The sequence below is a fragment of the Emiliania huxleyi genome, assembly GCF_000372725.1.
Source record: "Emiliania huxleyi CCMP1516 unplaced genomic scaffold EMIHUscaffold_296, whole genome shotgun sequence".
In the NCBI taxonomy this organism is placed as follows: Eukaryota; Haptophyta; order Isochrysidales; family Noelaerhabdaceae; genus Emiliania; species Emiliania huxleyi.
Genome location: NW_005199803.1, coordinates 1 through 12,188, shown reverse-complemented (window position 1 = coordinate 12,188; position 12,188 = coordinate 1). Strand labels below are relative to the sequence as shown.

Sequence of the window (12,188 nt, the reverse complement as noted above, 5' to 3'; positions counted from 1 at the left end):
GTACATATGTCGCCGCGAACTCTGCGATCGACTGCCCTCCTGGCACTCGTCATATGGCGACGGAAGACGAATGTCGTGCCTTCGGCGACTGGGACGCTACCACGTACGGTCAGCGCTGCCCGTGGGCCCCAGCCACGACCAATTGTAGGATGCAGGCCCTTCCTGGCTGGGGCCCACGGCCCGCGGGCTGCTGGCTTGACGAGACGGCACCCTGTCTGGTCAGGAGGGCTGCGTTTACTGGAACCCAGTCTGGTCAGGATGCGTGTTCGGTGTCGACACTCTATGCAACCAAGGGGTGGTCTGCATCTCGACAGTTTACGGCGCGTCCAATCGCACGTCATCCATTCGGTAATAAGCCTGCACTTGTGAGTGGGTTGTTGTGCGAGAGTATAAGGGACACGACACGTGTGACGTGAGGCGCTTGCGCCCAGGTGAGGGGAGGGCGCACATGCGTAACTTCTAAAGTTTATTACGTGGAATGCTAATGAAAAACGAATCGATCGTGTCTCGGACAGACTCCTTCTCATGAGTCATGTCTCGCGCGCGCCACCCTGAGATAACGAAAGCAACGGAGGGAACGAACAAGAACTCCCGTCTCCCCGCGCGAGCCGCGGGGAGTCAGTCCAGCGTCACGCCTCGGGCAAGCTCCAGGCAGCACACCACGGCACGCTCGCCTTCCAGCCGCCTACGGAAGAACAGAGAGGGACGTCTCTTTGTGCGGCGTGGGGTGCGGTGGACCTCACCGCCGCCTCGCCTTTGCCAAGCTTCGCCGCGCCGTGCCAGTACCTACGCGTGGCAGCTCTCGGGCCTCACAGTCTCCCGGAGGGCTCGGCGAGGAGGCGTCGCGCGCGGCGCCTCGGAGGCTCCTCCGCCGTCCGGTAGCAGCCAATGGCGCCTACGGCAGCTCCTCGCCGGACGGGTGGGGGGGGCAAGAGGGAGCCGCTCGCTGCTGCCTCGCCCGCCCGTCTACACACCGTCCCACGCCACGCGGCACCCCTCTGCGCGCGGCGGCTTGCCGCGAGGCGGCTTGATCGTGCGCGCCTGCAGGAGGGTTCCGAGAAGGTTCCGCGAGCGAGAGAGCCAAGAGACGGGCCCTTGTGTGCCATCGAGCCGCTAGCGCCGTGGCGTTGCGGGAGCGACACCTCTTCACTCAGTCATCCATTCCTCACGTCGGTAGTGTGCATCTACATCTGTGTCTATTCAGTGCGAGCGCATGCCACTCGCCAGCGTGTAGAGCCACTCGGCTACGTCTCGGCGAATCTCCGCTTCTCTCGCGCCCTCTTCTGCGGCCGCGCAGCAGCGGCCACCGATGGCGCCGCCTCAGCCGCCTCCCAAGCCGCACCGCTAGCCGCACCACCGCCCATCCCCGCGTCGGCGGCAGCGTCGGCTTGGCTGACTCCCAGCGGCGTGGAAGCTCGGTGAGTGGTGGTTGCACTCCCGCTCCCGCTCCTGCCGCCGCCGCCGCCGCCGCCGCCGCCGCCGCCAAATCCGTTGCTCACGGCCACGGCCACGACCGCGACCGCACCCGCCACCGCACCCGCCGCTGCCCCCTGCGCCGCCGTCAGCTCCGCTGCCCCCTGCGCCGCCGCCACCTCACCCCGCCCCGCAGCACCCTGCAGCTTGAGCGAGACGCATCCCTCGCCAGCGCCCGGCGGCTCAGCGGGCGGCTCGGCGGGCGGCGCGGCGGGCGGCGCGGCGGGCGGCGCGGCGGGCGGCGCGGCGGGCGGCGCGGCGGCGACGGAGGCGGGCGGCGGTGCGGGCTCTGAGGAGGCGATGGCGGATGGGTCGTAGGGCCTTGCCGCCGCCGCCGCCACCGGGGCCGCTCCTCCGCTCAGCTTTGGCCTCTTGCCGCTCCTCTTGATCGGCTCCAGCCTGAAGAACCGAGCCACCTAAAGAAGGGCGTGTCGTGGACATGTCGCGGGCGTGTCGCGGGCGTGTCGTGGGCGTGTCGCGGGCGTGTCGTGGGCGTGTCGTGGGCGTGTCGCGGGCGTGTCTCCGGGAGAGAGGTGTCGGGCCGGAAGGGGAAAGGGCGAGCCGCTACCTCGGCCCTTGAGCGGAGGCGCTGGCCCTTGTCGGAGTAGTAGTACATGTCGCTCGTCCCCGCAGTGTTCCCCTCCTTCCGCACCTGAGAACGGGCGTCACTCGCTGAGGTGTGCAACCAAGGTGCAGGCCGAGGCGCGCAGCCAAGGCGCAGCGGCTCAGCGGCGCCGGCCGGCGGAGCGCGACAGATTGCGTGAGTGGCTGTGGGTATCAGAGTCAGGCGAGATTGCGACGCGAGAGGCGGTCAGACCAGGGTTGGTTCCATCCGCCGTCCCGGGCCGCCCCCCTCTCCGCGTCCTCTAGTGGTATGAGAACAGAGTGCGCGCGCCTCGACCCGGCACTGCCAGTCGGCGATGAGGCTGCTGCCGTCGCCGCCGCACTCGTCGAGGTACTCGGCGAGCAGGCGCAGCCCCTCCGTAAAGTTCTCGCCCGGCACCGCCCCCATGTCCCTCAGCCTCGCACGCGGCGCCCGCGCCGCCTTTTGCTTTTGCTGCGGCTTTGGCTTTGGAGGCGCACTCTCCAGCGCCTTCGCCTCGGCCCTCGCCGCTCGAAGCACCGCCGCGAAGCCGAGCGCGTCGTCGGGGCCGGGCGGCGGCGGACGAGCGCCCCAGCGAGACAGGTACGAGCCCGACGAGGTGAGGCGCAGGCTCTCCCCGTTGTCCAAGGCGGGGTCGACAGCGGCTGCCATCCGGTGCGCGTGGGCGCAGTCCTCCTCAAACGCGAGGGCGGTGAGTTTGCGGGCCGTCCGCCTCGCCAACTCCTCCTCAATCGACGACTGCGGCACCGGGTCGGCGTTTGCCGTCATTTGCGCCGCTGACGACGGGTCTGCAGCAGCAGCGTCGGACGATGTTACGATGCCGCGCCAAGCGGGCACCTGCACCTGCCAGTACTGCCCGACAGGCACCTCTCGCCGGTTCATGTTGCCAAGCCCAAGGCTAGCGAGGCGCTGCGGGCGGGATGAAGTCGTCATCGCCGGGCGGAAAGAGCCCGAGACGCGCCCGGCAGTGGAGAGCCGGCAGAGGCAGCGAAAAAGAATTACCCAGTTGAGCTCGCCGCTCCCATCCCTCCTTAAAAAAATCCCTGTGTGGTGGCGGCGTGCCGTCCTCCCATCCCTCCCTTGGGTTGTCCGTTTTCTTTCTTTCTTTCTTTCCCATCCCTCCCTTGGGTTGTCTGTTTTCTTTCTTTCTTTTTCCAGGGCGTTCTCCCACCCCTCGTTTGGCGTGCCCGTTTTATTTATTTATTTATTTATTCCTGAAATCCCCCTTCCCCTTCTCCGACCTCGACACGAGCCGATGACCGTGTCGAGCCTCTGCCCAGCGCGCCCCCGCCCAGCACTTGGAGCAAGAGAACTGCGGCTCGGGTCACTTCTCATTGCAAACTCGGTACTTTTGAGGCCCCGCGTAGGAGTCGCTTAGTTTGCAGCTCCCGTGGTGTACCTGTGTCCGTGCCAGTGTTCGCAAGTCCCGTGCCCAGTGCTTTCGCCTCTGCGAGAGAGCTGACTGAGACAGTGGCGGGAATTCTGTGTTAGTGCCAGTGGCAGTGCCAACCCGGGCCAACTAAAGAAAGTGACTAAAAACCCAATAAAGTAGGGATGGGAGAAGGACAGACCGACAGAGTCCCCACCTTTATAAATAAATAGAGCAGGCATCTCCAGGAGAGATGGGCGACGCACGAACACAGAGGCACAGCGCGCACACCGCCCCGCTCGAAAAATAAAATTTCTTTTTGACATGTCTTCTTTCTAAAATTCTTCTTTCTTAGTGTACCTGTGTTAGTGCCAGTGCGCGCCAGTCCCGTGCCCAGTGTCGTGAACGATGACCTGTGAAGTGGGGAAACGCGGCGCCAGGCGCGTTTCCCCCTTCCGGCTGCCATGAACAAAGGCTTGCCCGTCGCCACGGGCGTCGTGCCCGACCAAGGGATGCCCGTCGCCATGGCCGTGCCAATCGACACGGCACCACCCACCCACGTGATGGCGCGTTCGGTGGAGGAGAGCGAGCTGATGCGCTGGGTCAGCTCCTACCCGGTCTCGGGCGGCCCTCGGCCCGATCAGTTCAAGGCCTACGGCTGGTTCGATGGCATGGGCTGGGCGATGGCATGGCCGCTGCATCGCGCCGCGATGCGCGGCGAGGCGGAAACCATCAGGCAGCTCTGTGCGGCAGGCCACGACCCGAACGCCAAGATGCATGCGTGGTTCGACAGCGAACCCCTTGGCTGGGCGGCGTCGCTCGGGCACCTATCTGCCGTCATCGCCCTCATCCAGTGCGGCGCAGATCCGCTCCGGCCGCCAAACATGTCGGGCTTCAGGCCGCTCACCGACGCGTACCGCGAGCGGCACTTTCACGTGGCGACCTTCCTCAACGAGTACCAGCGGCACGCGCGCGGCACGACTGCGATCGACGCCTCCCGCCTCTTTGACAAGAGCGCGCACGCCAACGGCGGGCCGCGCCCCGACCAGGCGCCCGCTCTTCCCTGCTGCTCCGTGCTCTGCCTGCCCTGCTTCGCGATCTGCCCGACGAGCTGCTGCGCGATGTGGGGCTGCGCGCCGCTCGTCGACTGCCTCACCTCGCTGCCGTGCAAGCACATCCCCTGCACGCCCTGCGACCCGAACGCGCGGAACCCGCTCTGGTTCTGCGCGCAGCCGGCCGGCTGGGCGGCGTCCTTCGGGCAGCTGCACACCGTGATGGCGCTGGTCAAGAACGGTGCCGACCCTGCGGAGCTGAACCTGGCCGGCAACAACGCGTACTCCGACGCCGGCCGCGAGAGGCACGAGCATGTGATCGAGTGGTTGGTCGCGTGGGAGGCGGCCGGCAAGCCGCGCGGCCGCTGATCGGAGACCCGGACGCGGCAGAGTGTGCAGAGCACCGCAAAGAAAAAAGTTACGACGTGTCGGGGGCCAAAGTCGTATGTTCTGTCTTGCGTTTTTGGCTAAATGAAAGAAACAACCACGGAGATTCGGGACTACTTGGCCTTTACGCCGCTTGCTCGAGAAAGAAAAATGATTCGACGAAGTTTCTGTGTGGTTGTAAAAAAAAACGAGCGCGAGAAGAAGTGTCTAGGCCCACTCGCATCAGCTCAGCCTTGCGGTGCCCAGGCTTGCCCTGGCTGCCCTGGGCCCCTGGCATCACCCGGAGGGGGGATTGAACACGGTAATTGGCATCCGATGCTGCCGTCCGCCCGAGCGTGACTCGCAACTCCACGATTTGCACGGTCCACGCGGCCAAAGCGGCTCCCCCACCAAAGTTGAATCCTCTCCTTAGATACATACATATTTATTCTGGCTCAAGAGGTGGGACCGAGGAGCTGCCGCCGCAGGACGGACAACCGCTCTCCAACCGCCTGCGCCGCCTCCTCGGGGAGCGAGCCGACCAGCGCCTGGTCGAGCTCCGCCAGCACGACGAGCGAGACTGCACCCGCCTCGTGCGCGTCGCACCACCGCAGCGCCGCCGCCTGCGCCTCCCTCGGCAAACCGTCCACCAGTTCACGCAGTCCATCCACGCGACCCAACTCGGGAGGCGCGGCCTGCTCGAGAGCAGCTGCAGGCGCAGCCGCAGCCGCAGCAACAGCCGCCATTGGTGTCGGTCCGCCGCCGCCGCCGCCGCCGCCACGGCAATCCTCGCCGCCGCCGTCGAAGCCGGCCCACCGCGCCGTCGCGCGCCCGTGCGTCGCTCCTTCTATGCTGCGCGCCACCTCCTCCGCCTGCTCTGCGGGGACTCGGAAGGTCGCCCTCGTCCTCGCGCCGTCTCCCGGCGACACCGGCCCCGCCTCGAAGCCGCCCGCCTCGCGATACACCGCCCCAGTGTCGGTCGCCTCGAACTCGACCGTCAGGGGGACGAGCCTACGGTGTGAGTACGCCAACATCGGGGCGGGGACGCAGCTGAATGCTGTCGAATGCAGCTGAACGCGTGTCCTCGAGCGCCAGTTGGGAAATGCAAGGTTGCGTATTTCGCTTCTACGCGCACGAGCCGAACAAGAGGCGTCCGCGCCGCCGCCTCGAGCACGCCCTGCGCCGCGCCGCCGTACGCCCGGACCAGGCCACCGGTCCCGAGCTTCGCGCCGCCGTCCAGTCTGTAGCGTCTCACCAGCACTGCCACATCGACCACGCCAGCGCCCGCGATGGCTGCGGCGATGGGCGGCCCTGCCGTGCCTCCAGGTTCACCGTCGTTGTTGGATCGGCTGTAGCCGTCCGACAGCGTGTAGGCGAAGCAATTGTGCCGCGCAGACTCGTCCGACTCACGCCGCACCCAAGCGAGGGCCTCTTCGGCCGAGCTGACCGGAGCCGCGCTCGCGACGAAGCGGGACTTCTTCACCACGACCTCGTACGAGCAGGGACCGGCGATCGTGGTGGCGAGCGCGCGAGCGTGGCACCACAGCGCGGAGATCGCGGCCCGGCGGAGGCTTTGCTGAGCGAGCATGCTCCGAGTGGCCAGGGAGTCCACCGTGCACCGCGCTGCGAGCCTGTCGTGTCCCTTGTCCGGAGCAGGAGAGCCCCTGATCGTCCTTCCAAAATCCTGCTCGTGCAGCGGTGTGGACCCTGTCGTCCTCCCCCATCCCTCGTTTGGGGTTTATGTGTTTTCTTTCTTTTCTTTCTTTCTTACGCCGTGGGCACCCACTCCACCCCGTTCCACATCCAGCACCCGTCGTCGCTGTACTCCACCCCGCCGCCGCCGCCTGCGCCTGCGCCGCCCGCCTCCTGGCAGCAGGCGACCGTGTAGATGGCCGCCTCTGGGTTGTGGCAGTCCAGGCTGATCTGCTCGCCGTCGACCAGGATGTGCGGCTCGGTCTGCGTGAGCGGCGTCCGGTACCGCCGCCCGGTGTCGCGCCGAAACCAGTACCACTCGGAGCCCCACCGGCGACAGACTGTGGCGGGCTTCCCGGTCGTGGTCATGGTGGCGACTCCGTCGGCGGAGACCTGAACGACGCACTGTCGCCGAGACACGTACGGCGACTGCGCCATCATGTCGAAGCGGCCGAGCACCTGCTGCTCGCCGGCGCCGAGCGCGTACTCATCGTACACCCCGGCGAAGGGAACGAGCCGCCACAGGGCCACGCCGTAGCTCTGAGGTAGCGGCGCCTCCCACTGAGACTCGCCCGTCTGCTCGTTGACGTAGTAGAGCGCTCCGTCCTCGGCGTAAGCAGCGCTCCACCCGGTCGGCAGATCCTGCGCATAGCCCTGCTCCTGCACAAAGAGCGGCCTTGCGCGCGAGAGGCGGCCATCGAGCGGCGACTTCAGCACTGCTGGCGACGAAAGCGCGAAGGCTGCGGCGTGAGGTAGGGCCGCCAGGGCGAGAGCGAGGCGCCGCATATGTGTATACCGATATGGTGCAGCGTGCAACGCTGCGCGCCAGCCTCACAAGAAAAAAGCAGGTCCCTGGGAACCCTCCCATCCCTCCCTTGGGTTGTCTGTTTTCTTTCTTTCTTTCTTTTAGGGGAAACCCGGAGCGCAGAGCCATCCCTCCCTTGGGTTGTCTGTTTTCTTTCTTTCTTTCTTTTCGGAGCGCAGAGCCAACCCTCGGGGACCCGTGTTTACTTAGGGCTCTCTAGCCCGTAGCCCGATGCCGATCATCCGGCTCGCTGGGTGCGCTTCTAAGCTCCCTGGCCCTGGATGTGAGGTTAATGACTGCACTCCAAGTGCTCCAAGTGCGTGCTGGGTGCGCAGCAGACGCGAGCGCGCAAGCGCGTGTTGAACCGGACGCTCCATAGCAACACCACTGTTCAAACTTTACCGGTATGAGACCGGTATTTGGCGATATTTTGATTAGTTTTGGAGTGGTATGGTATAGTGGTATGCGAAAGTGGTGTATGCGGGGTTTTCATTAGTTGTAGCGGCTGTCGTGGTCCCGGGGGCGAAACCATGCAAAAGTGCGGGTATTACCCGGGTATACCCGGGTTTTTCCAGGTATACCCGCAAAATACCCGGTATTTTGCCGATTTTGCCGATTTTGCCACCAAGAAGGCACTCCGACTCGCTTTGATTTCCGTGAGGCAACTGGTATCCCGTACCACTTTTTGATTAGTGCAGGCCTTGGGTTTGACGTTAGCAGCCAAAAACTCCCATACCGGTAAAGTTTGAACACTGAGCAACACTCAAGATCACTCCAAGGGGGTACACGTTTTTTTATTCGGGTTCGGGGCCCAAGAGTACACTCTTGGCGACGAAACCGAAGACGGTTGGCCCCGGGGTGGTTTCACTGCGTGGGAGGTGCAGCGGGTGCCGGTGCGCGGTGGTCGGTGTGCTCGTGGCACGTGGGGCGCGTGGTCGTGGACGTGGTGATACAACAGAATGGTCTTCACGATGAGTGCACATTCACAAATCGGTCTGGACCCACACCGCGCTTCCGCGCTGCTGGCGCTCGAAGTGGCTGACTCGATCGTTGACATCACACACGCGGGCGGTCTCGATCTCGACGGTGAGGATGGCGATGTCGTCGCCGACGATGAACTGCGCATAGGCTTGGTTCTTCTCGAGGTGTATGGCGCGGTACCGCTCCGCCATCTCCCCGCGCTCCTCGCGCACGACGCCGGAGAGGGTGATCGAGTGGCGAGGCCGCCCCTCGAGGGCCGTGTAGTTGAGCAGGTCGCTCTCGTTCTCGCCCGCAAAATCGTGCACGAGAAGGGCGACGTTCCGGTTGGCGCAGAGGGTCGCGTATTTCTTCGTGCTGCGACGAGTCGACACGATGAGCACCTCAGCGCCCGGCCTCTGAGCCGCTAGCGAGCGCGAGAAGGAGAAGCGCATCAGCGACAGGTGCGGCGAGTCGCCAGAGGACGTCGCAAGGAAGCAGAGGCAGCAGCGCGTGAGGACCTGGACGACCGGCTCCGGCAGCGGCGGCGTGAAATCAGCGTCGACCAGCGAGTCCAGCTCGCCGCCCGGCGTCGGGATGGATCCGCTCTGCCGCTTGTGTAGGATTGCGGGCCGTTTGAGCGCCCGCACAATCGCGGAGAGCGGCGGCGTGTACTTGGCCAGGAGCCACGCCGCCGCGGCGACGGCGGCGTATCCGCCTGGCTGGGAGAGGCCTTGGAGCCACGCTGGGAGCCGCATGGCTCTGACTCGGTGCCAAGCCTGTCTGCTGTCGTACGCTCGGTGTGAGCGCTCCCGTGCCCGAAAAGAAAAATCGAAACAAACCGGATGGGCACGCCCGAGTCCAATTCTTTTCGCGCTCCGCGAACGGAGGCGAAGGAGAGGGGACGCAGTGAGGTGAAACAGACTCGTGGGCAGCCTCCTAGCCCATGCTGCGCTGTCTGGTCGTCCTGGCTGCCTGCTCGCACTCGGCGGACGCAGTCTCCATGCCGAGGGCGCATCTTCTGCGCGGCAGCGCGGCAGCGCTTGCGGCGGTGCCGCTGAGCGCAATTGCGAGATCCAAAGCCACCGTTGCGCCAAACAAGGTGGAAGGCGCCGGCGCGAATGCTGGGCAGTACATGAGCGAGTACCGCAAGAAGGAGTACGAGGACATCAGGGGCGACAAGGGCGTGCGCGGCATCGCGTCCAAGGATTTTGACGCCAATGACACGGTGCAGAAGAATCGGAAGCAGAACGGCGGCCTTGCGCGCGATGCCTCGGGGCGGAAGGTCGTGGAGGCCAACCGGAATCGCAGCCCGGCAGAGCTTGGGCTCAAGCAGTGGGACGGAAGCTGAAGGAGGCCGTGTGGCTCGAGGCGCCGGACAGGCTTACTTACTCCTCTCTCCGCTCCTCGTCCTGGCATACACACCTGCATGTGAAAGCGCTGTAGACTAGCTGGGCGTCGTGCTCCTTTTATAACTCTCACGTAACAATATTATGAATCCTTCGGGAGATGTGGGACGTCGACGACACACGGACCCACCCACACAGGAGACAGGTGACGCTGACGGGGGTCACACAGGGGCTGCGAGAGAGTCACACGCACGCAGCAAAACTGGCCCCAGGATTTTGGTCTTCGGTTTCGTGTGTCTCGCGCCTTGCGGGGGGGGGAGCGGAAAGGAGGAACCTCTTCCCGAGAGCGCCACTCTTGGAGCGCCGCCACTTCCACCCAGAGCGCTGCAAGCAGCGCCGGGCAATGACGGCTTACCGCCCACCCAGCCCCCCCTCGGCACACCCCGGCAGCCAATGTATGACGGCTCGAACCCGCTAAGCCATCCCGCAAGCGGGATGGCCCGCCACTCGAACCCGCAAGCGGGCGTACGAACCGCGAGCGGCTCGCACTCGTGACACGCAGGCGTCCGACAGACGGCGCCGGGGCTAGGCGACCGAAGAGGAACTACGGCAAGAACCGCACACCGCCCACTGACAAGCGCTCGCGGAACTGGTCCGCGGCGCCCGCCAGGGGCGTGCGCGAGACAGGGCTCGGAGCCCTTTTCTGTGAGCAGGGATTCCCTCCCGGCGGGGGTTGTGGCGGAGAGCCGGCATGGGAATCGCCGGCCCCCACCCAGGGGGTGCCCCTGCCAGGCGCCGCAAGCGGCGCCCGACAGGGGCGGGTGCCCCCACCCCGAGGGGTGGGGGCGGGGGCGGGGCCCAAAGTGATTCGGCCTATCGCCTCGGCAAGGTGCGATTCTCCACGGTGTCGTCGAGCGAAAGCGCGGTAGCCGCGGAGGTAATGACGTCGACATCGGTGGAATCGGCTGGGTCAAGGTCGATGTCGATAGCTCTTTCACGCCGGATCAGCCTATTGTCTCCGATGTGTCGCGCTTGCGCGCTCGGCGTGTATGAAATCCATATCACCCCCTGCTCCACGACTGGGGCTTTAGGCGGTGAGGGCGGGGCGCTACGCGGCGGTTTGTTGTTTCGGGGGAGTCGGGTGGGTCATCGGCGTAGCTCTAGAGGCCCCATCACCGATGTCGTCGAGTGGGATGGTTGTACATGTACCTCCTCCGTTGATAGGCATGTCGTCGCCCACGGTGCTGCTCTCCCCGTCGTCTGCGTCTGTTGGGACAGACTCGTCTTGCCACTCCGGCGCGCCGCAATCCCTCGCGCCGCTCCTGCCGAGGTCAGCTTTCTTATCGACGTAGTCGTTCCACTTATGACCACTGTGTCCCTTGACGTGTCTCCATGTCACTTCGTGCCTCGACGCTAAATGCCGCCACGCTGCTCGAAGTACGAAGATAGCTCGCTAGTTCGTGTGCGTTCTCCCCCGGGGAAATTCTCCCCGTCGCACACGCCATCGCGTACTCGCTGTCCGTTCGAACCTCACCCCTCGTGAGCCTGCTGGTCGTGGTGCCGTGTGGAGTAGTGAGCGAAAAAGCGCCGCAAGCGCTGACAGCTCCGCCGTGTTATTGGTGTGTTTCCGCGCCCCCACGAAAGCGGCGTGTACGGGGCTAGTCACGACGGGGCCGTAGCCTTCGGTCACGAGCATGGCATTCTCGTCGCTTACATTGCACATAAAGATAATCGATCACGAGACACGGGCACCACACACTTTCGCTCTGTCCTGGGTTCGCCCCTCGCCGCTCCCCAGGGCCCACAGAACTCAGAGATCACGGCACATCAATCCGAACACACACTCCGACAAAGGACAAGAGACAGTCGCAACCCGGGGCCACTTGCGGCGGCAGCGTGAGAGACCGGGCGCCGCAATCAGACGAGGAAGGGCGTCGATGCGCTCGGGCGGTGGTGGCTGCTCGCCCCTTCCCCACCCCCTTCCCCGGCGCCGGGCGGAGAAGTGTTATACCCCTCCGGTGCCGAGGCGGGCGAGTTGGCGGCGACGGCGCTGGCGGCGCTGGCGGCGGGCGGCGTGCAACCGAGCAGCGCGAGCTGCTTTTGCAGCGCGATCACCTCCCGTTGCTGCTCTCTCACGAGCGCCGACCTACGGGGTGCCGCGCCCGCCGAGGCCTCAGAGTGGTGAACCCCCCCCCCCCCCCACTCCCCCCCCCTCCCCTCCCCTCCCCCCAAACTCCCCTCTCCCCCCCTCCCCTCCCCTCCCCCCAAACCCCTCTCCCCCCCTCCCCTCCCCTCCGGGCTCGGGCTGCGCACACCTCTGGTCTTGCTCTCACCCTATCTCCCCATATCTCCCCATATCTCGCACACCTCTGGTCTTGCTCAAAGGCGTCTCGTCTCGCCTCGAGCAGCTCGCGCTGCAGTGGCGCCGAGAGGCTCCTCCCGCCCGGCGCCTAGTGAATAAGGACTTAGTTAAGGGGAGGCAAGAGCAAGTACACTTCCCCACGCACACACAGTGTGTGTG

At 65.4% G+C, this 12,188-nt stretch overlaps 6 protein-coding genes across 6 annotated transcripts; 2 read left to right on the top strand and 4 right to left on the bottom strand.

The window, feature by feature from the left end:
- Window positions 1-462: 462 nt before the first annotated feature.
- Window positions 463-3,010, bottom strand: EMIHUDRAFT_458050 (hypothetical protein; the record flags this gene model as incomplete). The annotated part of the gene is made up of 8 exons (XM_005775695.1): window positions 463-685; window positions 755-786; window positions 856-895; window positions 975-1,041; window positions 1,308-1,414; window positions 1,815-1,872; window positions 2,042-2,125; window positions 2,375-3,010. The coding sequence occupies 8 exons, from the start codon at window positions 3,008-3,010 to the stop codon at window positions 630-632; spliced, it is 1,080 nt and encodes a 359-aa protein (XP_005775752.1). The 3' UTR covers window positions 463-629.
- Window positions 3,011-3,886: 876 nt separating this feature from the next.
- Window positions 3,887-4,983, top strand: EMIHUDRAFT_424551 (hypothetical protein). The gene has a single exon (XM_005775694.1). It carries the CDS (start codon window positions 3,911-3,913, stop codon window positions 4,865-4,867), a length of 957 nt encoding a protein of 318 aa, XP_005775751.1. The 5' UTR covers window positions 3,887-3,910; the 3' UTR covers window positions 4,868-4,983.
- Window positions 4,984-5,319: 336 nt separating this feature from the next.
- On the bottom strand, window positions 5,320-6,452 carry EMIHUDRAFT_116502 (hypothetical protein; the record flags this gene model as incomplete). The annotated part of the gene is made up of 2 exons (XM_005775693.1): window positions 5,320-5,736; window positions 6,000-6,452. The coding sequence occupies 2 exons, from the start codon at window positions 6,450-6,452 to the stop codon at window positions 5,320-5,322; spliced, it is 870 nt and encodes a 289-aa protein (XP_005775750.1).
- A 179-nt stretch (window positions 6,453-6,631) lies between these two features.
- On the bottom strand, window positions 6,632-7,342 carry EMIHUDRAFT_116501 (hypothetical protein; the record flags this gene model as incomplete). Its single annotated transcript, XM_005775692.1, has 1 exon — window positions 6,632-7,342. One exon carries the CDS (start codon window positions 7,340-7,342, stop codon window positions 6,632-6,634), a length of 711 nt encoding a protein of 236 aa, XP_005775749.1.
- Window positions 7,343-8,344: 1,002 nt separating this feature from the next.
- Window positions 8,345-9,076, bottom strand: EMIHUDRAFT_239777 (hypothetical protein; the record flags this gene model as incomplete). The annotated part of the gene is made up of 1 exon (XM_005775691.1): window positions 8,345-9,076. The coding sequence occupies one exon, from the start codon at window positions 9,074-9,076 to the stop codon at window positions 8,345-8,347; it is 732 nt and encodes a 243-aa protein (XP_005775748.1).
- A 156-nt stretch (window positions 9,077-9,232) lies between these two features.
- On the top strand, window positions 9,233-9,808 carry EMIHUDRAFT_368184 (hypothetical protein). The gene has a single exon (XM_005775690.1). It carries the CDS (start codon window positions 9,322-9,324, stop codon window positions 9,667-9,669), a length of 348 nt encoding a protein of 115 aa, XP_005775747.1. The 5' UTR covers window positions 9,233-9,321; the 3' UTR covers window positions 9,670-9,808.
- The last annotated feature ends 2,380 nt before the right edge of the window (window positions 9,809-12,188 follow it).